Source organism: Mesoplodon mirus (genome assembly GCF_964341445.2).
Source record: "Mesoplodon mirus genome assembly, chromosome: 8".
In the NCBI taxonomy this organism is placed as follows: domain Eukaryota; kingdom Metazoa; phylum Chordata; class Mammalia; order Artiodactyla; family Ziphiidae; genus Mesoplodon; species Mesoplodon mirus.
Window position 1 is genome coordinate 32,627,673 of NC_138984.1, and position 24,466 is coordinate 32,652,138.

Genomic DNA, 24,466 nt, shown 5'->3' on the forward strand with positions numbered 1-24,466 from the left:
TCTACTGCCTGATTATAAAAGGAATGCTCCTCCCTACAGAAAGAAGAGGTAGTCTGTTAGTGAAATGCAGACAGACCTGGCCCTCAGCTGCCCATTTGCTTTGCAGATTCCATACCCTTGACATCTTTAAAACATTGTTATAGATGTGTTTGTTTTCCTGGCTGATGCATTGCTTAGGAGCAGATCTGAAGACAGGGTTTCCATCCCAGTGAGGTCTGTTTGTTGAGCACACACAAGCTGGGCTTTCTATAACGCTAGTTGCAAGAGGGTATTTGTTTTGACAGAACTCTAATGGTACTAAGGCAGTCTGTTAAAATCCCTATTGACTGATATAGTCACTGGTCCAGACTGAACAAAACATCAGCAAAAGATGTATGTAGTCAAATCAAGTCAGACTCTCTGTGGTCCAGGAAACAGAGAATCTTGCTCTTCAAGTTGGAGGGAACTGGCCAGCGTGGCTCATGCCTGGGTGCCAGAGAGTTCCAAATTACGGGTCACACCTGTAACAAAAATTTAGCATAAATTCTTTAAAAGCTCTCCATGTGCCAGTCGCCTTCAGCAAGGCTTCCCCTTTCCTCTGCCTCTTGTAAACACGCACACACACATGCACAGACACACACACAGGCAAACACATACCCCGTCCAAACTCTTCTTTATGCTTTAAGACTGAGCACCAATTCCACGTTTTCCATGGAGTTTTACCCAGCCCACTCTTGGCTCCAATTGCAAACTTTGCCTGAACTCTACAACTTTGCAATTAATTGAGGACTTTTTTTTTTTTTTTTTTCTGTACGCGGGCCTCTCACTGCTGTGGCCTCTCCCCTTGCGGAGCACAGGCTCTGGATGCGCAGGCTCAGCGGCCATGGCTCACGGGCCCAGCCGCTCCGTGGCACGTGGGATCCTCCCAGGCCGGGGCACGAACGCGTTTCCCCTACATCGGCAGGCGGACTCTCAACCACTGCCCCACCAGGGAAGCCCAACTGAGGACTTTTAACACTATCACGTGACTCCACCCTCCATGCAAACATATTACCTCTCCCAGTGACTTTATAAACTGAAGACAAGGGCTGTTTTAGGTCTTCCCTCCCTCTACCCAATACACATTACTAAGCACGGTGTTATCCAAGTAATAACAAATATTTGACAGAGGTGCTGAGTCATGCTCTGCCTGGAATTGTATATGTGTAATGCTGACGGAATACAGAAGAAAGACCCTGCCTACCCTCAGGAAGGTAGCCCTACACTAGAGCTACACTCTGGCCATTTTCAGTTACTATTTGTTTACATGTAATTGCAAGATATATGCTAGGCTTGGTAGATGGGGCATGAAACCACCCCCCTCTGATTTCAGCTGCATCACTTCTGAGCATGCTGACTATTCTAGCAAAATAGCCCCACCCTGCATTTCTCTGCTTTTCTGCCTCAGGGCTTTCTCTGAAGGCTTAAGAGCAGCCTCATGGCATGCACAGAGCATGGCTCAGGAACAAAGGAGATTAATGCATGCTGCAGGCAACCCCAAGCCAGTGGGGATGGGAGCCAATGGATAAATGCCCCATTTGCCATCCTTCAGAAGAACAACTCTGGGTGACATCTGTATACTTCTCAGAAGTCCTGTGGCCTCTAGCTGAGATCTTAGTCATGCAACCTTCATCTGCTTTTCTGCCTTTCCTATCTCCCTCTCCCTGTTCCCTCACCCCTTCTTCCTTCCAAATAAACTACTTGCATCCAAGTGTCTGTCTCAGGGTCTGCTTTCAGGGACCCAAATTAAGATGCACACATTATTATAAGCACAGAGATTGCGAGAAAAGATTTTTTTTCCAATAGCAGAATAATGAAACACAAGCTCATTACTAGTGTCAAAGCTATGGTATCAACTCTGTGGAGAACCAAAGAATCACTGAACACCAGAAGAAACAACAACTTCTTTCATCTAAAAAAAATGAGGGCTTCCCTGGTGGCGCAGTGGTTGAGAGTCCGCCTGCCGATGTAGGGGACACGGGTTCGTGCCCCGGTCTGGGAAGATCCCACATGCCGCGGAGTGGCTGGGTCCGTGAGCCATGGCCGCTGAGCCTGCGCTCCGCAATGGGAGAAGCCACAACAGTGAGAGGCCCGCGTACCGCAAAAACAAAAATATAAAAAATGAGGACTAAAGGAGATGTAGCCCCTTCCCACGCTTTAATTCCATGATTACAGGTGTTTTGTGCATCCCTTTTATACAAGTCCTTTACCACTGAGTGGTGGCAAAAATACAGTGGCTTCTGTCTCATTATACACCTTCCATCCCTGCAACCTCAAAGGCATAAGACTTACAAGAATGGATATTTCAGACTTTCTGGGATGGTCCTCAACTTAAGAACACTGCAGTTGACAACACTCACTCTGAATGAAAAAGGTCAAAGTCCCACCTAACTGACTTCCACAGCCATCCAATTTCTCTAACCATGCACATTTTTTTACGTTGAAATAACATTATCTTCACCAATTTCTCCTTCTTCCCCTTGGGAACACCAGCCCAGATCTTTCTTCCAAATCTCAGTCGAAAACCTTCATATCTGTGTATCTCCCACAGTGCCTCACTCAGTAATTTACACTAAAATGATATTCAATAAATCTCATCGTATGACTTAATGAACTTTTTAACAAGGAAGACTTAGAATCACCCCAATTTTTAAAATATCGACTGGAAGATTGCCTTGATACCATAGGGGTTTATGAACTTTTTGGGTTTTTTAATAGTGGTTTACAAACATGTTTTCAATGAACTAGAGAGAACATCAATTCAGTTAAAATGAAAATTTGACTTTTCACAGAAAATACTAAAATTCAGTCTTAGAGACATTTTCCCTTCCTTTAAAATAAAAAATTAAAATTCTAGGCTTCATGTAAAGAATGCTCTTCCCTTCCCAAGCCCCCATGTATCACTGTACCTGTGGGTCCAGGCTTTTTAGCAGTGTTCACTGCTGCCATGAACATGTATTCACTATTAGGGTCATGCACGCTGGAAGGATACTTCTGCAAGAAAAGTCAGAAACGTGGTTTGTCATCTGCTCTTCCCCATCTCCATTCCTGTGGGGGATGTGTTTGTGTGTTTGTTACTGTTTTCTATTCTTTGTTGAAGCAGTATATGACAAAGTGTTATAATGTGACTTAGGCTCCTGACTTTAGGCTAAGTAGGAGAACAATATGAAAAGAGCTTTAAATAAAAACTGTTTCTGCTCAACGTCTTTTCTCATTTATGCCTTTACTGTTCCTTCCCCAGTAGACTTAGACAACAGGGCTTATCTTCCTCTCTTCCTTCTTTATCTCTTTTCAAATTCCCTTCTGACACAGATATACACGCTGTATGGCCAACTATCACACTGTGGATATACTTGAGGATGCTAACACCCTTGCATAATATGCAAAATGGTATAGGTTCTTTGGTTGAAAACCCGTTTTGTGATAGACTAAACAGAATATCCCCCGGCACAGGGAGATGTTTGTTGTTATCAGTGTTGTTATTCTTTTATCTTTCTGCCTAGCTTTTCAGTGGTTTTCTTTAAAAGCAAGGAGTCCTAGTAACTTATCATGTAAAGAAGCTGGCAATTTCCTTCTCAACTACTTTCTCACTGATTGTTTTTTAATTGACTGTTTGAGGAAAATTTATAACTAATTGTTTCATCTGCCCTGACTTTGGAAACTTAGAATCAAATTTGCAGCCCACATGTAATAATTTTTAAAAGTCGGAAGCATCTATTTTTATCTTTTAACCCTCCTCCTGCCTTTTTGTCTTTCTGTGGCCCCAATTTCCTTATCTTTTTTGAGTAATAATAATGACATATCTCTCTGTAAGCCACTGAATTCCTTTTGGAATGAAGTGGCTATAAAGTAAATAAGCTTCTGTTCCAAGTTAGTAGTTTAATTAGTAGGCATATCTTGAGGAAAAGAAATCATCTACCTGTTGATCAAATTACTCTGGCAAGAGCAATACATACTTTGATGAGTCAATAACTGCTATATTCCTCAGTAAAGCCAGTGCAAGAAAAGATCAATGTTGCTCACCTTTTTTGTAAGCCAACATGTAAGGACACATCCAAGAATGCACACTACAACAAAAGCCGCACATCCTATGGGTAACCAGAACTTCAGCTGGCAACAAACCTGTGATTCTGGGTTGGAAAAAAATCAAGGTGAGGAAAAACTCTCAGAATCAAATCTCCTCTTTCAGTGCTGAATCACAAGTTCACTTAACAAATTTAAAAGAGTTGTTTAAATTAAACAGCTTGCCATAAAGCTTGCCTTCATTACAATCATGAAATCCAGTAAAAAGTAGATAAATAACATCATCTCAGTATGATAGCAAGGATCCAGAAACTAAAAACGAAAAGACTCTATGCACGTATATGTCTATAAATGTGGTTAATAGAAAAGACTTCGCTGTCTATGTTTTTGAAAAAGAATAAGTAGGAAAAGTAAAGGTATAAAACTATTGTTTTCAATCATCTCACTTAATTCCACAATTCCCAGCACAAAACCCAAACCTTAAACTTTAGGTGAATAGAAGCACAGCCATTAAGCCATAGGTTTGGATATTTCTCCTAATTTTTTTCCTGATTTTCAATGGCGTGTGTATCTTAGAGACAATGTAACCTATTTCTAACTCAGCAGTCTACATGATTAAATTTCATATTACTGATTAATATAATTATTTGTATTATTAATAAACATCCTTGTATTGATATATTTCATCATAAATTATTGCCATCAATTGCAACCGAAATGAACTCCAACACAAGAGATATTTATTTGTTTAACTGTTTTCATTAGTGAGAAAAATTGTTAAAATGCCTATGTACTCTTAAGTCTAGAAGATTAAAACAATGTCTTACCGTAAATATTCAAATATTCTTTGCTTAGAATATCTACTTGAAAAGGAGGAGGATCAAAAATTGATAGTTTGCAGATGTAATAGCTGGCATGAGAACTGTCCAAGTTATACAGAAAAAAAGAGACACTGTTATTGGATAACTGAAATTGACAGACGTTCAGATTCGTGATGGACACCGTGTCTCCGCTTCCCTTTGTTTTAATGAGATCACAGAGTATATTATTCCCTTTCAACAACTGCATTTTAAATTGTTGGACAGTATCAGGGTATTTGCATAAAATTTGTACACCTCCATTGTGGAATATAAACATCTCAGACGTGGCAGAAGCATTGAATTCTCCTGGATAAAAAAAAAAAGAAAAAAAAAGGAAAAGTGACATTTTATGATTCTGTTGACCTAATCATTATATTTGAGCACAAAAGTCATCTCTTCTCTTCATAAATTCACCTTTATTGCAACAAAATGAAGGAACTTCACAACCAAAAAATAGAACATGAAGGTAAAACTGTGTCTTGGGAAAAAACCTAACTGGAGACTTGTTTATCATATATGAATATATAATATGTAATATATTAAATAACATATTTACATAGTATGAATCAAACAGAAATTGTTCCTGCCTTTGGGCAGATTTCATATTGGAGATAAATATGAAGTTATGCACCATAATTCATGCTAGGAATGGAGTACTATCCAAGTAAAGGTAGATGGGTTCACATTTTGATTGGAGAATCAGATAATGCCACTTGGAGAGAGTGACTTTGAAAATTGAAATTGAAGGAGGATTAGCACTTTAGTCAAACAATAAGAGATTTGGGGAAAGACATAGTTTAGGGGAAAAACATTTAAAGCACAAAACAGCTTAAACCAAAAATGAATGGTTATATAAGAGTATATATTTACACTATACCCTCCCGCTAGAGAGCGAAAGAACAGATGAATCATTTTCAAATGATAGAAACATGTCTTCTCGGAACCTCATCCATTGAGAACTGAATCAAAGTCTGATGATAAAGGTAAAGACCCAGATTTTTGTTTACTTTTTCATTTTTTTAAATAAATTTTAGCTTATAGGAAACCAAGGTTATTTTTACAAGCTACATGGGGATCACAGAAGAAGGAAACTGAAATGGATTTGGCCTGGTTGCAGATTCTGAGTTATTCAGTTATAAGTTCAAACAACTCTTTGCCTTCCTTTTTTCTTTTTCTTTTTTCTTCTTCTTTTTTAATATGACTTTTAATAAGTCTCATGCTGAAATTGTCTGGGAAAAATTATTAGCATGACAGTTTTTAGCTTAAATTTTGAAATTCCTGTTTTTATTCTTGAGAAAACTATATAACAAGTACAAAGAATTTTTAAGGAAAAAAATTACCTATTCCTCCTTTTCCAGTGAAATAGAAATACCATTTGTGCATTTTTGCTCTTTATCTTCCAGACATATACTTATTTTTTTATAGCAAACCTATTCCTTTTGTTGTTCTATTGGCAGTTAATGTTATATCATAAACATTCCATTTTTTATGTAGTCACCATACTTATCCTTTTTAATGGCTATATAAAAGGGCATAATGTTCATCTATCATAATTTGTTAAAGCGTTCTACTAATGTTGACTGTTGAGGTTATTTTCAGCATTTTGATTTTATGTAAATATTTTGACATGTGGGCAAAATATTTAAAGACTCTGAAAACACTCTGTACCACCATGTTGCTTTCAGAAAGAACTGTTCCACTTTATAACAGAACTAGCATTACCCTCCTGGATTCACTTGTCATGGCTCTGCTTACACCAGTGCGTTCATTTTATTTAAAATTCACCATAGTTACTTATTTTTCTTAATACCTGTAGGCTTTAATTTATATCTCTCATATTGCTAGGGAATAGATTTTCAACTTGGGGATTTGATTGTAAAAACACAAGCGTTCTAGTTTTCAGTATGGTAGTCCAGATTATTCAAACTAATTCCCACACCAAAACAACCAAAAATGCTGAATGAAATGTCTAAAAATATTAATGTAAAGGATTAAAGAGCTGAAAAAAAGAAGAAATTACTAGATTAAACTTGAAGAACCAGAATCCAGAGAGATGAGCGAAGGTTAGAAGTTGCTTTTACTTCGAGAGCATGTGCTGTTCTCCCAGATTCACACTTCTGTTTTCATGTCTCAACTCCCAGAGTCTGAAAGCGAGAAATCTAGTAAAAGACATTCTCCTCAATAAGCTCCTCAAAATCCCAAAGGGCTACATCCTTGGAATACAGGTTAAACCAGAAGTAAACCAGCCTTCATGCAGATTATAGCCCACCTTCAAATCACTTCAGTGGTCCAGGAAATCTCAATAATTGAACTTTGTCTAAGGTGATTTTGGATTATTATTACCCCTAAGCTTTTGAAAGTAAAAATGCAAACTATTACAGAAAAAAAAGGTTTACATCCTAGGTTTCAACTCATATCTACAAATAATAATTATAATGACAAGCATACCATAAAAAATAATCAGACATGCAAGGAAACAAAACAACAACAGAAACAATAGACTCCAAAAACAAATACACAATTATATATTTAAATTATCAGATCCCCAAAATAAAACAATTGAGCCTTCTGTGTTTAAGGAAATAAAAGACAAACTTGTAATAATATCTATAGATCACAGGAGACTTAAAGAAAAAAAGTCAACTAATTTGAAAAAGAACCAACTAGAATTGGCAAAAAAAAACCCACACTGAGATTAGAAACTCAGGAGATATGTTAAGAGCATATTAGATGGTTAAACAGAGTTGTTGAACTGGAAAATTAGGCTAGAAAAACTATTCAGAATGTAAACAAAATCCACAGATTCAAGAATCCTAACAAATCACAAGCAGATTTTTTTTAAATATTCACATCTAGACAAATCGTAATAAAAATCCTAAAAACAGCCAGGGAAAAGAGACTGACTACCTTCTAAGAGGCAACTGTTAGACTGACAGGTGGTATCTCAACATCAACAGTAAAAGTCATGATACAGCGGAATTACATCTTATATCTTTAGAGTACTGAAAGAAACTGTCAACCTAAAACACGTTGTCTAGGAGGCTAGAAAAGGTGTATGTAACTTGAGACTTTGATAAATGAAGTATGCATGTTGTGATTTCTTGCATAATGACTCAGAGAATAGAAACAGAATATATAACCCAAATGAATATCTCAAAATTCAGTATGATGCTTCTGTATAAACGGGAAGAGGAATTGGAATCGGGAAGGAAAACACAGGGTGGTGAGGCTTCTGTGGGCTGACAATGTTTTACCTCTTGACCTGTGATAATTGTAGGAGTAAGGTAGTATGTTTTGTAACTATTCGTTAAATTGTACATTTATATTTTTTCACTTTTGTGAATAGATGTTTTGTTCTAGAATAAAATAGTTTTCAAGTATAAAGAAGAAAAATAATGCTCGTTTCATTTAAAGAACTGAGGGTAAATATAAGCAAAAGACAAAGGGGAAAAACTCATCACATGAGAATAGGTGCAACCTACATTAGGTTAAAGTGAAAGATAATTTGCATGGGGCCTTATTTGTCTGAAGGTAAATTATGTTGCACTACTATTGCTCTGATGCTTGTCTTTACTGTCTATTGCAGAAGATAAAATCAGTGAGCTGGTTCACAGTTCCTTTAGAAACGTTCAGAGCAAATTTCCCAAGGACTTTAGAACGGCAGTGTGTAAACCACAAAGAGATCTTGGAACAAAAGTGTCTGCGGCCACCTCGTGCACATACAGATGTAGATGCATTGTCTTCTACTTCTGAAGATGATTTTGTCAGCAGCTTTTTCTCCTTTGGGGCCCACACTATGACCTATAACCCAACGCAAGATGAAATATAATGGTTGGCGGTGCAGGGTGATAGAAGTGCAATGCAGTGGTTCCCAAGGAAACCAGAGGAAAATTCTGGCTTTGCCATTAGCAAGTCTCTGTGACAAGGATAGCTCTCTAGACTTTAGTCTCTTCAGCTGTGAAATAAGGAAGTGAGACCAAGACACCTTAAAGTTCTTTCCAAACGTACTCTCTATGGATTCAGGATGAGAACATATCTAGATGAGACCATGAACAACTAAGACAGCTACTAGTTTGCTGTTGGGTTCTCCCGAGGAGAAACCATGTTTCCATAATACCCTCTCTGTCCCAGCATCTTACTGAGCTGTTCCATGAAGTCAGGAGGAATGAAAATTAATGAGACAGTCTTCCTGGCCCATAATAGTATTTAGGTATGGCAAGGAAAACTACCCAAGTTTCTCTTGAGTGACAGTGCCATTGACATCAGAGGAGTAACTGGATATCCCAAAGTGTCATTTCTACTGGACACTCTTAGTTATTCATTTTATCCTTTTTTTTTTTTCTTTTTTGCGATACGCGGGCCTCTCACTGTTGTGGCCTCTCCCGTTGCGGAGCACAGGCTCCAGACGCGCAGGCTCAGCGGCCATGGCTCACGGGCCCAGCCACTCCGCGGTATGTGGGATCTTCCCGGACCGGGGCACGAACCCGTGTCCCCTGCATCGGCAGACGGACTCTCAACCACTGCGCCACCAGGGAAGCCCCATTTTATCCTTTTTAATCTAAAAACTACCTAGGTCACCTTTTTATTATTAAATGTGGTGACAAGAAGCCTGACTTAAGTGTCCACATGCCCGATGCTTAAACTTTCCATCTGGAAAACGATTTGGCAACTCTTGGTCTGCTATTTGGATGTTTTCAACTACAGGAATCAGATAGGGGATTTAATCAATTGCTTCATAATTACTTAGGCACCTGTAGAACAGATATGCTCAAATACCTAATCACAAAATCTCCTTGGTCTTTGATGATATTTGAAAAATAGTATCAAAAGTAGATCAGCCCTATAATCATGACTAAAACTTTTAATGGATAGACAGACAAATTAAGGAAAAGCTGAATATGTTAGTTCCTTATGACTGCTGAAGCAGCTAGACTCTTTTCTACACCTTCCCTGGATGTTCTTATCTCCAAGTCTAATATTCAGTCAGGAGTACTGGTACGATAGCACCATTTTTTATACCCAGTGTCTGCTTTGATTGGGTGTCAAATCTCTTTGGTCAGTTCCCCTGTCATACCAGTAGTTGAAAATTGTAACTATTCCCCTCATCAATCTCTTTCTTCTTGTTCTTTCTTCCCTTATATCAAGCTTAAAATCGCTTCACATACCACTTTTTAATATAAGATTATCCTCCAAAATATTCTCTCATGCTATCTTTGATATGTTCCTCACTCTCCCTACCATAACCATCTCCATTTCCAATCCCCATAAGCTCTCATATACAGTCTGTACATGTTTCAGACATCCTGTAAACACCCCTACCTTCACACTTGTGTTTCCTGTAACATGATTCAACTTCTGCCCAGCATCATACACAGTCAAGCCTAGCAAACATACAAATCATACAGCAGGTCCAATTTTTCCACATACAGACAGCGGATGACCCAGACAGATTAGATTATTTGTCCGAGGTCACACAACTTCTTGGGCAGATGAAAGATTTGGGGTACAATCTAAGGTTGAAGTGCCGCTAGCAACAACCAAAGGAAGCATCATGGAAGCAGGCAACCACATGAAGCTACAAAGTGGTCACTATAGACTGAGTCTTAGAGGATCACTGTTGAAATCCTTCTACAGGAAGAAAGTCTAATTTCCTGCACCTATCTTCTATGTCCAGTGGAATCTACCCATTTCTCCATCTAAGCGGCAATTGGTCCAAGCCAGCATTATCTCTCTCCGGGATGACAAGAGATTCCTAACTTTCTGCTCCCCCTCGTGCCCATTCACCATCCACTCTCCTCAGGGAAACCAGAATAATCTTCTTTATAATCAGATAGTATACTTGCCCTGTTTATAAAACATCCAGGGCATTCCCATCTCATTTAAAAGAAAATCTAACTCCTTACGCTAATTTCCATGACTTGCATGATCTACCCTGTCTCGCTAACACCATTTTACACCAGTCACTCACCACACTGCAGTCACACTGTTCTTCTTTCTATTCCTCAAACACAAGAAGTTGGTCCCCAGGGCTTTGAATTTGTTGTTTCTTTGCCTGGAATGTTATCTCTGATTTTCATGTGGCTGCTTCTTACTTCTCCAGCAACCATTGACCACTCAATCCAAAACACACCACAAGTCATTTTCTAGCATATTACCTGAGGTTGCTGTCTGCTTTGTTTTCTTGTTTACTGTCTAGCTACCCCACTATAACATAAGCTTTAAAATGAGGGACCTTGTTGATTTTATTCACAGATTCATCCCAAGTATCTACAATAGCACCTGGTAAGTAGTAAGTCACAATAAATATGTTTTGGATGGTTGGATGGATGAATGGATATGTAGATCTCAGTGATGTTATAAATCTGGGGAGATAAAGCATAGACTATAGAATATAAGAATCAAAAGGGCTCTTAAAAATTATTCAGTTAAGCCTTTCATTTTAAATTGTACACTTAAATTTATCAAGCTAAACGGGGGCCAGAAAACTGAATATCTTTTCCAGGATTACATAGCTCATAGCTGGGACACGATCCCAGGGTTAGCTACAGCATGTTGCCTTTCTTCTGCAGACAAGTATGTGCAAATATACAATCAAGTTCAAAAGACACCTCCTCAACTGGGATGTCAGGTTCTAATGAATATTATCTGGCTGAGCTTTAAAGAAGCACGTTCTTTAACTATTATAAATATCTACTAGGATCATAAAGACTTGTTTAGATGGTTGACTATTCTCTTGGCTCTTTTGTGTCTATAGAAGGGAAGACAGGTTTAAACCTGGTTATTATTTGTATCCTCTAAAGTGCAAAATCATTAAATTTGCCCAATGGATGTCCAGGACAGGTGCCTCTGAACCAATGATTGTTTTAATACATCCAGATGTTTCATAACCAGAGCATGTTAGTGATTTGCAATAGGAACACCATGCTATAAAAGTTAGCATTTAATGCATTGCTAAAAACACAAACAGGAATATGTTCTCTTGAATCCTGGTGATGAGTCTAAAAATCTGAATATTCAGAATTCATTTTCGTTTTGCTACCATATCTGTTTACTTCTTGTTGGTGCTCCTAGATTATTAGTACTCTAGAAAATAGTTGCTATATCTTAATCACATTGACTACCATGTCTAAAGGGTGCAATCTTTCCAATAGAGGTTCAAACCTGTTAACTGCTGCTATGATTTTTCTTTTTTCTTTTTTTTATTATTATTTTTTTTCCGGTACACGGGCCTCTCACTGTTGTGGCCTCTCCCGTTGCGGAGCACAGGCTCCGGATGCGCAGGCTCAGTGGCCATGGCTCACGGGCCCAGCCGCTCCGCGGCATATGGGATCTTCCCGGACCGGGGCACAAACCCGTGTCCCCTGCATCGGCAGGCAGACTCTCAACCACTGTGCCACCAGGGAAGTCCGCTGCTATGATTTTTATAACATTACTGTTGATATCAGCAGACTAAGGTTTCAAGAGTAAAATCAGAATGTTTATATCAGATGATTTCTTTAGATGTTCAAAATTTTTAAAAGATAAAAGCATTTGCATATTCTTTTGGGGGAGCTATTAAGAAAAAAATCTCTGAAGAAAAGGGTCATTCAGCTGAGAATCGCATTATGATTCAGAAGTTTGTTTACAAATTGATTCTTTTACATCTAAACTATTTCATTTCTTCAGTGTAAGATTGTCTTGATAGAACCCATCCGGCCAGGACTCTTTATAAGCAGTTGTATTATGCCTCGTTGAAAGTCTTTTAGCAAAAACACTTAGAAAACCCACACAGTGAAGGGGATATGAGACCGATCAGCAATTTCACTTTATTCTCCTTAACTCAGACTTCTAACCACAAACCTCCACAAAAGTCTGAATGATCGAAAGATAAGAGTTCCTGAGTTTGCAATTATTGATAGTGCTTATTAAAAATATTTTCTGTAATCCAACAATGATAAGCTTTAGCTTAGCACAGCACATGAATGTGACATAAGAAGTGAAGTTCTAAAAACTGAAATGTTTATATTAGGGTTTTGTTACATTTGATCTTTTCCTAAGAAATTCTGGCATTTAAAAAAATATGCTTTCTACCACTTTTTTTTTACCTCTCATAAAACCACTGTCATTTCTTATGCATCTACTAGCTAAAACTTTTGGAATCCTGATTAACAGATTTTTATATATGCATAATTTCTATATTTACATTATTATTCAAAGGCATCCATAATCTAAAGTAGTGATTGAAATCGGTAGCAAGGGTAGGCAAAATAAGCCCAATCCCAAGTCTTAACATTTGCAGAAAAGGAAGTCAAAAAAACATGAAGAAAACAAGTAAGGAGAAAGTTAAAAAGGCAAAAGACTCTGAGCACACCTGCACATGCACACACATGCAGACACACACACACAATGTGTGAATTTTTTATTCTCCAAGGAACTCTGTAGAGGGGGTAAAACAATCTTTGATGCTCTAAAATGCATAATTTTTTAATGAAAGATTGATTTTCTCCTTGTAATAACTGATTTTCTTTGTGAAAATGGAAAAATCCCAAAGGTGTGATATTTACAAAGTAATTAGAATAAACTCTACTCTCTACTCCAGTAACCCACACCTTCATCTCCAGCCCACTCCTTCCCTTGGCTTAGTCCCTTATTTCCAGTTTGCTTTCAACATCTCTATCTGGATGTGTCCCCTGACACATCAAGAGTAACATTTCCAAATTGAACTCAGCATTCACTCACCAAACCCAAGTCCTGTCCTTTAAGGCATCAGGACCTCAGAGTCTTCCTCATTACTCCCTCTCTCTGACAGTCCTGATCCAATTGGTCACCAAGTCCAGTTGACTCTAGCTCATGGATGGTTTTTCCCCATTCCCATTGCCAAACTAGGACTTTTTCACATTTTCCTTCATCTGTGGAAGCATCTTCTTGACTGGCCTTCTCAAAAGCAGTCTCTCCCTCCAAATCCATTCTCCATGTTGCTTGCAAAATTGTGTTTCTAAAAAGCATTTCACTCCCCAGTTTGAAAATACCCACTACCTTGTTGCTTATGAGGTAAAAAAATAAATCAATTTTCTTGGAATAACACAAAATCCTTTCACAATCTCAGGGACCATATAGCTTTGAGCTACACCATACTTTTTGGCCATTACTTTCACGTTGTTACTTCTGTCCCCATAGACTAGAATATCCCATTACCCCTTTATCTGCTTAGAAATCCTCATTCATTCTTTAAGAACCACTTTAAAGAACCGCTTTGTCCCTGAGACCCCAAGACAAGGACTCCTATCTCAATGATTTCAATAAAGCTTTGTTTATACCAATATATTTATAATGTGTATAAGCTTAGATCATAATTATTTTTGTCTGTCTTCCTCATTTAAACATAAACTTCACAAGGATAAAGACTGTATCCTGGTCACAAATAATCCTAGGACCTGGAATATATTAGGTGCTCAATAATAATAAATGAATGAATGAATAGAAGAATATCGAAGCTGAGCATGGTTGGTAAATGTCCTGCAATGAGGTGAGGAGGTGAGCAAGGAAAACAGAGCAGGGGATCCCATTTACTGGATAATGGAGAATGCTTGTTTCCAGGTCCAAAGACAAAGTCTCACACTGAATGATGCCCAACCAATTGTCTGAAGCCCAATAGTTCTGGAGTTATATAAACATCTAAGCTTTCAAAAACTTCCAAATGATAATAATAATTGCAATGTACAAGCATTGCATATTTCCCATGTATTAAGGTTTCAAATTCATTACATGAAATATATCATTTGATGTTCATAACAACATTTGACATCAGATTTTCTATTTTTATTCCTATTTTACAGATGAGGAAACTGAGGCTTGAGTAACTGGCCCCAGGTCATAGAGGCAAAATGTGGTGGAGCCATGATTTGAACCTAGACAATTTGAGATCAGAGTCCACATTTCTAAGGAGCCACTTAGTCCAATAATCTAGTCCAACCCCTTAATTTTATAGAAGCTGAAGCACAGAAGCTAAAGAGACTTGCTAAGAAAAGAGAAGAAAAAGAAAAAGAAGCTTTTAACATTAAGTTAGATTTGGAAGTCATTTTCAAGTATTTCTTTTCCTTCAAGATGTATTGGGTGTATAATTGTCCCAAATACTTAAAGTAGTATTTACATTGGTGCCACATATGTAGTCTATGACTGAAAAGGTTATTAGGCACCAAAAAAATATATTAAATTATTTATTTGATGTGAAAATACATTGTTTAACATACCTGTTTCCCTAGACAGCCTCATTCATGGATCATTGTGTGTTGAAATGCCCTGTGTACTTAAACCTGCAACAAAGTCTGGGACCTCACTCTGATGGGATCTAAATTCTTGTTGAGTATTCTGCAACTTATCTGCCTGTAGAAATGTAAAAAGATGTATTGACATCTACAAGAAACTCTATTATAGTTAAATAAGAGCAAACAGGAACTACTAGGAGATTTTGCTTGTCTTAGTACAAAATGAACAGAACTTGAATTGTGAGTGCAGTAGAGGTTTTGTTTCTTGTTTTTTTAATGAATGAATTTTTTTTTGTGCTAAGTCCTAGGAGAGTATAAATGTTGGCTATAAAAGTTTGATTTCTCGGGCTTGCCTGGTGGCACAGTGGTTGAGAATCTGCCTGCTAATGCAAGGGACACAGGTTCGAGCCCTGGTCTGGGAAGATCCCACATGCCGCAGAGCAACTAGGCCTGTGAGCCACAACTACTGAGCCTGCGCTCTAGAGCCCATGCTCTGCAACAAGAGAGGCCATGACAGTGAGAGGCCCGCACACCGCAATGAAGAGTGGCCCCTGCTTGCCACAACTAGAGAAAGCCCTTGCACAGAAAAAAAGACCCATCACAGCCAAAAATTAATTAATTAATTAATTAATTAAAGTACCCTTAATTTAAAAAAAAAGTTTGATTTCTCACATTCAAAAAAGTTCCATTTAAGTGATTCTTTGTTGCTTGTTGGAAGTGCCATGTCTATGGCAACACACTCAGAACTAGTGGTTGACTGACTCAAAATTCTTGAGTCCATCACCTTCCTTTAAAGACAAACTGCTTCTTCTTAGCTTTTCCTCATGCAAAGTAGATGCAGCTATCAGTATGTTATACGAGAGCCAGAGGAGGTTCATAGCCCAATTTCTGACTCTCTTTAAACTTGCAAATCTCAGTCTGTTTCAATCGACCATACAGGCCAAACTGGAAAAAAATTTCTTGTTGACCAACAGCTTTCATTTGTGTTACATGTTTTCTACATATTTAAGTTCCACTTTCCAAAGTATAATTCTGAATTTTCCTCAAAAGGTATTGAACGCCACATTCTTATTTTACTTAGAATGACGAAAACGTGTCATTTAATAGACTCAATTTATTAGAAGAGCAGTAGCACAGAGATGCCATTTATGGAGTAAACGTGGTCTTTTCTTTGGGTATTGAAGGCTACAAATGATTGGTATATGTATATGTGTGTGTGTGTGTGTGTGTGTATATATACATATATATTTATATATGTATATGTATATGTATGTGTATGTATATACTGGGCTTTGAATTTGCAAGCCCAGTACATCTTTTTATGTATAAAACTTATATTCTTAGGATAGGGAGACAGCATAAGCTGTGGGTTTTGCTCAGTTTACAACTGTGAATACTGAGGCCAATTTTTTTTTACGTCAAACAAGTCTATGGATACACAGTGAGCAAAGCTCAGATGAGAATTGAGGTCCTCCCTACACACCTACATTTTGTTTCTACCAAGAATGGGAATATGCTGCTAGCAATTTAAAAACTATAATATTCCATTTCATCTGAGGGAGTTGTTAACAGCCATGGCAAGTTATGAAATTCATTTTGCTCACTAATGACGAAAAAACAAGGATCTCGAGATCTTACATAAAGATAATAGGCATGTCTAAAAAGAAGGGAAAAAGACAAAGAAAAAGATATGACTAAACAATTACTGGGAGAAAATATCCCCGAAATTAAAAAAAACCAAAAAACCTGAAGTCTGCAGATTGAAAAGTCTCACTCAGTCTCAAGCAATGTAAAGGTAAACACTCACAGAATTAGGCATATCCTAGTGGAATTCCCGAATTCCATTATTGAAATGAATAACAAGATTCTAGTGATACTTTTTAATCTACTTGCAAAGTAATGAGAGGCAGACTAACATGGAACTACTCACCTGCAACCCTAGAAGCCAGCATACAGTGAATGAATATCCAGAGACTAGTAAAAGAGTGCAGTCCAGGAATCCTACTCCCAGAAAAGATATTAGTCACCCATCAGAGTCAAGGAAGACATCTTTACCCATGCTGGAATTCAGAGTTTGAGGTCTCTGAAGAAAATAATGGAAGTCTTCTGATCATTGGATCGGAACAAGGATGACAAGACAGGAGCAGAAAGCAAGAGTGATGCTGCCGCTGAAAAAAGGTGAAGTGAGTGTAAAAAGTTCTTGAACCAGAAGAGAAACACTGTCAGAGGACACTTAGCAATGATCTGCAGCTACAAGTTTTCAGTTATTTCAACAAAACCCATGTATGGGGCAGCGGTTCACTAAGGGGAAAGCAAGAGAGTGAAAAGAGAACATTCCAAAGTTCTCACGTCACTGCGGGGGATGGAAGGTGGGATAAACACGTCAAGCAAAGCTACTGTCATTATTTACTTTACTACAATAATAAAGAGATATTCAATTAAGCTGCTCTGAACATGATAATGAATTAGTCAACTAGGACGTGTGGTCAACCTTCCAAATTACAGAGGGAAAGAGGGGAGTTAAAAGAAACTTCCTCATACCAACAAAAATAAAAGAGAATACCACAACCAAGGAAAATAGAAATAAACATAATATTGAAGGAGTGAAATCAATATAGGCTTCTTGTGCTGAGTGAGAATGCCCTGAATTCATCTATTGAAAGAAAATATGGACAATGTGGATTTTTTTAATTCAGCAAGAACACTGGAAGGAGGTGCTGGGAGGGGCTTAAATGTCAACTCAGCTCCACAGGACTCTCCCTGAGCTCCGGGGAGGAGCAGGTGCTGGAAGCGCCAAAGGGCTGGTTTTTTTGGAGGTGATGGAGTTCAGGAATCACTGCTTCAATGCCTGGGTGACAAAATCAAGGCTCAAAATGAGCCTGAGGGTTACGCTTCCAGCTTCCACCCTGAACATATCATTAGACATGCACATTTATTAAACACCACCCAACCTTGGTCATTCCCACTCCAGTGCTTTTAAAGTGGTCTTTCCAAAACCACAATTCATCAGGTCACCCGCGTGGTCTCCATTGCCCATAATGTCTAGAAAGACATTGGATGAACCCATCCCCCAACCGCACCTCCACACCCACCAGTCTATGCAGGTTTCTTTGTTACACCCTCTGACAGAACTGAGTTCTGCCTGTAACTGTCATTCATTCATGGGATTATTTGATTAATGTCTCTCCCAGCCATTCAGTTAGCTTCGTGAGAGCAGGGTCTGACCTGGTTTTGCTTATCATTATACACACAGCAGCTGGCACAGTACCTCCTGCATGGCAAGTGCTTGGTGCTGAAAGAATGGATGAGTGAATGAATGAATGATTATCAATTCCAAAGCTATTCCTTTGTTGCTCATGCAGCTAAAGGATTTCACTGGGTTGTATAAAAGCCATAGTTTAAACAAGCAATTGGCCCCAAACTGCCCTTGGGACCTTAAGTAGACTCATTCCTCATTCCTCTTTCATCTTTATTTAAGAGCATTGGAGCCACCTTGAGCCACCACAAGATCAACTATTTGACCAATACATTTTTGTTTTTTAATGCTTTGGAGAGAAAAATAAAGTCTATTTTTGGTACCACTGCAAAACTTATTTCTAAATAAAGTTACACCCACTAAAAGTTCTGTCTGCACTTTTAGTATTAGTGGAACTTCCCAATGTAGTATAATTTCACTTTGCTGTTTCTCAGCCTCAAGAACATGAGGCTCAGACTTAAAGATGAAACAAACATAATAGAAAATGTACCAAGTAAGAAGCAGCAGAAATACATAGTAATTTCATTGTAGGTAACATTATTTAAAGTATTCAAGTAGAGTGTGATATATACCATGTAATAGAAAGAATTGAGGACTTCAGAATGATTTTTTTAATGTCTACAGAGGCTAGGGAGTGTTTTTACATCATGCACTACTCCTTAACCTTTTAGAAGGACCTTGACACTAGTGTCAAAAAAAAACTCTGTGGCAGCCAGGGCGTTTCTGACAAAAGACCACCCAGATAAGATTAAAATCAAAATCCTTCCTTTCAAAGCCCTTCCATCTTATTTTCTCCTTCAGAAAGAATCCCCAGCCCAAATGCCAGGACTACTTAATTTTCATTCTGTTGACACAAGTCACTTTGCCTTTCATCTTTCTCTGAGAACAGTAAGCCACTATCTTCTACTTTATCCACTAAAAAGTAACTTCAAGCAGGTAATGTAAAGTTTTAATGATCCGATGAGACATTTTTCTTCATCTTAAAACAGTGACATAAACACCCTTAGCCATGGACTTGGGCTCTTCTGTAATCGTTCTTACTTTCTGAAAACAAACAAACAAAAAAACCCTTTCTATTTGGTGCCTAACTTTTCCAATTGATTTTTCTTAATGTCCACTTGAATTATAACTTAATAATAAATATTCAGTAGGTCACTTACCTGTTAGAACTTCAACTTGGAAGCAGAAGAGAAAGAAATACCAGAGATCTGACTTCATGTTTGCCAGAAACAAACACAATTTTCTCCTTCAGTGCTTAAAGCTGCCAGCGAATTCATGTCCTCTGCTGTTTTCTGTTTGCTGGAAAGGAAGTGGTTTTTTTTGGGTTAATGTAGTGTCATACTTACCACCAAGGCAGGGCGGTGTCTCTTAATTGATGTCAGTGGGTATATGGCATTATTGCTCATGGAGGTTAAGCTTAATCCATGGATTATTAATGATTTTGAAGACAGAGGAAAACTTCACCCTCATTTCAGTTCCATGAAAGGAAGTGAAAGAGACAATGCTTATTCTTTTCAGAACCACCCTATTCCTCTGAATCAATAGTTTGGGGCATAACATGATCTAACATTAACCACATGATAAATAGCATGTATTTTGACACCTTTCTATCTTATGCTATTTGCTCCAGACAGAGAAAGCCTTTGAAATATGACAAGAAATAAAAGAAATTGCCACAGAACTTAAAATGATGATACTGAAAGAAGAGCAACATAGGAATCTAGGAAAGAATATTTACATGGCATTCATTGTAGATGGTAATTTTCCAAGTGTTAGAGTTGGTTTTAATCTAACTTAAACCTTGCCTTACATAGTACAACAGAGTCTGTAGAAATCAGGGATTCTACACCTATAGCCTCAGATGAAAGCAAGAATGCTGAAGAGCCTACCCATGGTCTCTCTATCCATGCAGGGAGATAGAGTAGACAAAAACAACAGTAACAATAATAAAAATAATTATGTTTATATGTATATAAATGTTTTACATGAAATAATACATGTTAATGCAAAGGATACATAAAGGTAAATGTAAAATAATATATAATATATTTAATATGTATAAATTATGTGAATATAGCTAATATTATATTTATATTGTTTCACATTTATGTAGGTGGATTATTTGTATATGTTTATATAATGTCTTATGCATGTATTAATTAATTTAATCCTCTTAACCATCCTATGAGATGGGGACTGCTAGTCTCCCCATTGTACAGATGAGGAAAACTGAGGCACAGAGTGGTAAATTACCTGGCCCGAGTCACTCAGTTAGTAAGTGGCAGTGCTTGGATTTGGAGTGTGTGGCTCCAGAATCCTCACTCTTAACCGAGCAGGTGAAACCAGTCATGCCAAGGCCTGCTGAGCCTACCACTCAGAGGTCTGAACTGGCTTCCAGAATGCTGGATCCAGGTTGGGTTTCTGGGGAGTAACAGGGCAGGATAGATTCTCAGCCTGCAGAGCTGACATCTAGGTGAGGAGCTGGAATCAGCTGGGCAGGGCAACCAAGGTGTCAGTCCAAAATGTCCAGGCTCTGAAGCAGAATCCAGGATGGTCTATAAAAAAGCAATTAAAGATACTGGAGGGTCAAGGAGTTCCAAAGGTAAGGTAGGAGACTGATTCTGCAGTGATTTCCAAGCTGCTGAGGCTTCCCAGGTAACTTTTTTAGGGCTCCTGGGCCTCCATAGTGGATGTGAAAGAAACAATTTGAAGTGTAGAACCTGAGCGGTACAGACTGGGTCACGAGGTCCCCTGGGAACCTGCTACCCTTATTTCCTTCCTTTTCCTTCTACTCTGCCCTGACAGCATCAAGAGTCCGACTGGCGTTATACTGGAGTCCTTTCCCAGCAAAGACAGGCAGTAGAGAATAACTGACTTTTTCTAACCTAGTTGTGACCTAGCTCTGGAACTGAGAATAGAGAGATTTTACTTCATTTGATAAAAACTGCTACAAATTCTAGAGCTCAGCTGCAGTTATGCAGGGGAAAATGGGGGAGGGAATCTAATAATGAACATTTATTGAGTATGTACTGTGTGCCAGGTACTGCGCTTCACATGAATTGTCTCATTCAGTTCTCACAACAACTACTCTCTGAAGTAAATCTGGTCATTATTCCCATTTCCCAGATGAGGAAACTGATATTTAGAGAGATCAAATAGTAGCCCAGGATCACACAGCTGGTAAGTGATGAAGCCAGGTCAAACACAGACAATGGAACTCTGTGAATTCCATGCTCTTAATTACCACAATATACTCACAGGCTAGCCTTCATTTATCCGGCCAGAAATTACTGGTGACATGATTTTTTGGCCTCAGATTTTGGTGGAGGAAGGGCACTTAAGTCCTAGATGAAGTTCCCAAATATCTGAATGCAAAAGAGATTTCCTAATAAAATTTAGGTGCAATGTTTCTATCTTGGGGGAGAAAAGTTACGCAAATTTTGGTTGAGTTTGCTTTAGTTCAATTGGATACGTATGTTTTTGTTTGGTAGGAATCTGTTTGAAACTGATGTTGAAGTAGAGCAGGCCCTGTGTCTATGTAGACGGAGCCTTGTGTCAAAGACCCCTCTAAGGGATCCTTCCCTTTCCTCCTTGTCTCAAAAATCTCGGTTCAGAATACAATTACTTGTGGTTTTGATTATTCAGAACTACTCTCTTCATGTGCCTGGAAAACAAACTGGGCAGAAATTTCCATTCACCCCACAGGAAGCCCTTTTTGTTTGCTTTTATTTTTTTCACTTTTTCATTCCGTGACTTAAGAGGGTTTTGATTTGTGTGTGCAGATGCCTAGGGTGAGGGTGGGAATGGAAAGTCTGCTACATTAAAGGTGCCGTGTTTATTATTACTTGCTTTGTGGGCACCAGAGTTGGGGAGGCTAAGTGCTTGCTTGTTTGAAGTTCCACAGGTGAATATCTTTCTTCTGCTTTGCTTGAAACTTGTTGAGACCAATCATCGCAGGTGTAGGACAGCCCACACACCAAGGCCACTGAGTCCAAACAACAGGGCTAAAAGGACCCCCAAAGTATCTCTGCTTCACCTGAACTTGGCTTGCCCATCTGAAATAGAAAAGCATTGGAAGAGAAGCGTTCTTCTTAATCAAAATTATTTCTCCTCCTATGTCCCCAGTTGTTGGGTGACACCATCATCCAGTCAGCCAGGAACCTGCGTGTCAGCCCTCCTGGCTCCACTAGTTCGCCAAGGAGCCCTATTATTCTACTTCCTTGCTCTCTGCCAGGTCGTTTTTCTTCCCCTCTTGTCTCCAGCATCTTGCCCCTGCTCTTTCTGTCCCACTCTTGCCCGGTTTCAATCTGTCTCCACACTATAACCAGAGTAAGTCATCTCTGTAAAATATAAATCTAATACATCTGCCCCCCCTGCTTCGCACGCTCCCCCGGCCTCCTGCCAGATAGATAAGGCACCCAGACTCTTTACAAGACCCTCTACAAGAGGGTTCCTGTGAGGCCCGTCTCCTGCCTCATGTGTTCTTTCTCCTCCTGCACCCAGTGCTTCAGCCGTATTGAATGAAGAGGTGTTCTCCAAGTTCCCCAGCTAACTATTCCTCCAACCACCAGGAGCCATCCTCTTGTCCTCACTTCCCCTTCTCACCCCCCAAGCCTCCCTTCTTCTGCAGAAATCTTACCAGTCTTCAGGTCTTTGCTTACATGCCCATCAATTCATCGAAGAGGCCTTTCCTGATCCATTTACTCCATAGCTAGCGTCCACTGGGTGCCTTTTCCTCATCCCCATAAAGTCCCTCTGTATCCCCTATCCTAAAGCTCATCATGCTACTGCAATGGCCTGTTTGCTTCCCTACTGGGCTGTGAGCAGCATTAGGAAAAGGACTGAAGATGCCTGTCTTGCAGCCATGTCTTCACTGCCCCACACAGTGCCTGGAGCAAAGTAGATGCTCCATAAGTATTGGTTGAATGAGTGTGTGTTGGAAGAATCCTTGACTTTTGAAGGAACCATGTTACCTCAGGAACCATCACCAATTAACACTTTGCTCTTTGAATGGTAATCTGAGGGCAGAAAATAGTCAAATTTGTTTGTATTTCACATTGAAATTAATTCAATAATATAATCACGAATCATACTGATTTATCTCTTATCTGATCATTTGTCCATCTCTAATCATCAAACAAAAGAACATTCCATTTTAACAGCCAAATAATATTTTCTCATTTAAAAGTTATTAATCCATCCTTAAAGCCCAGAAAACTAATTGCACGTTTCCATTAATGGTGAAAAAAATCATAGTGTAAGATGTGACTATAAAGTGATATAACTGATATTTTTAACCAAAATACCTCAACTTGGTCACTTTGGCAGCAAGGCCTCCATTCTAATGATGGTGCCATTGCTCCAAACGTCACAAAGCACCTCTCTGGATCCCATTCCCTCCAGAATCTCCAGGGTTCTGGTTCCCTCAGTCCCACCTTTTACTCCTGCCTTTCAATAGCTCTTTCCCTTCCATTTATAAACATGCTAGAAGCTCTTCAATCATTAACACATACAAACACATTTCTTCAGACCCTGCAACCCTGTCATCAACTTCCCTCTCCTTTCTTAGTAAAGAGAAGACCACCCTCAGTCTCTACCCTTCACTGCTTCCTAGATGGTCCTCAACCCACTGTATGTTGGTGTCTGTTTCTATCATTTCATTGGAACTGCTTTCCCTAAGCCCACCATGACCTCCACATGGCCAACTCCAACCAACACGCTCCATCCTTCCCTTCCTTGACTTCTCTGAATCGTTTGATGCTGTGCTTACTTTGTGTTGATGTTACACTTAGTCTGTCTTGAAAACAGTACCACCCAGTCCTGATGGAATTATCAAAACTAAGAGCCATTCTGCTCTTTTAGGTTATTTTGCTGCCTCTACTGTGATCTATTCTGCGTTGAATAAGGTCTAACTCTCAGAAGGGAACCTTTATCCTCCTAATTTCAAACATTTCATCAAAGCCCCTCTGTGGTCTGCATCAGAGTGATTGGTCAGATCATTGCTCTCTCCTTTTTAACCTCCATCTCTCAGACCCCTTTCTTCTTAGCCAGTTCTTCTAATGTTG

At 38.8% G+C, this 24,466-nt stretch overlaps 1 protein-coding gene across 1 annotated transcript; it reads right to left on the minus strand.

Annotated features, from left to right (window-relative positions):
• Window positions 1-459: 459 nt before the first annotated feature.
• ICOS (inducible T cell costimulator) lies at window positions 460-19,619 on the minus strand (the record flags this gene model as incomplete). Its single annotated transcript, XM_082631571.1, has 5 exons — window positions 460-500; window positions 2,928-3,012; window positions 4,042-4,148; window positions 4,869-5,207; window positions 19,562-19,619. 5 exons carry the CDS (start codon window positions 19,617-19,619, stop codon window positions 460-462), a joined length of 630 nt encoding a protein of 209 aa, XP_082487697.1.
• Window positions 19,620-24,466: the final 4,847 nt, after the last annotated feature.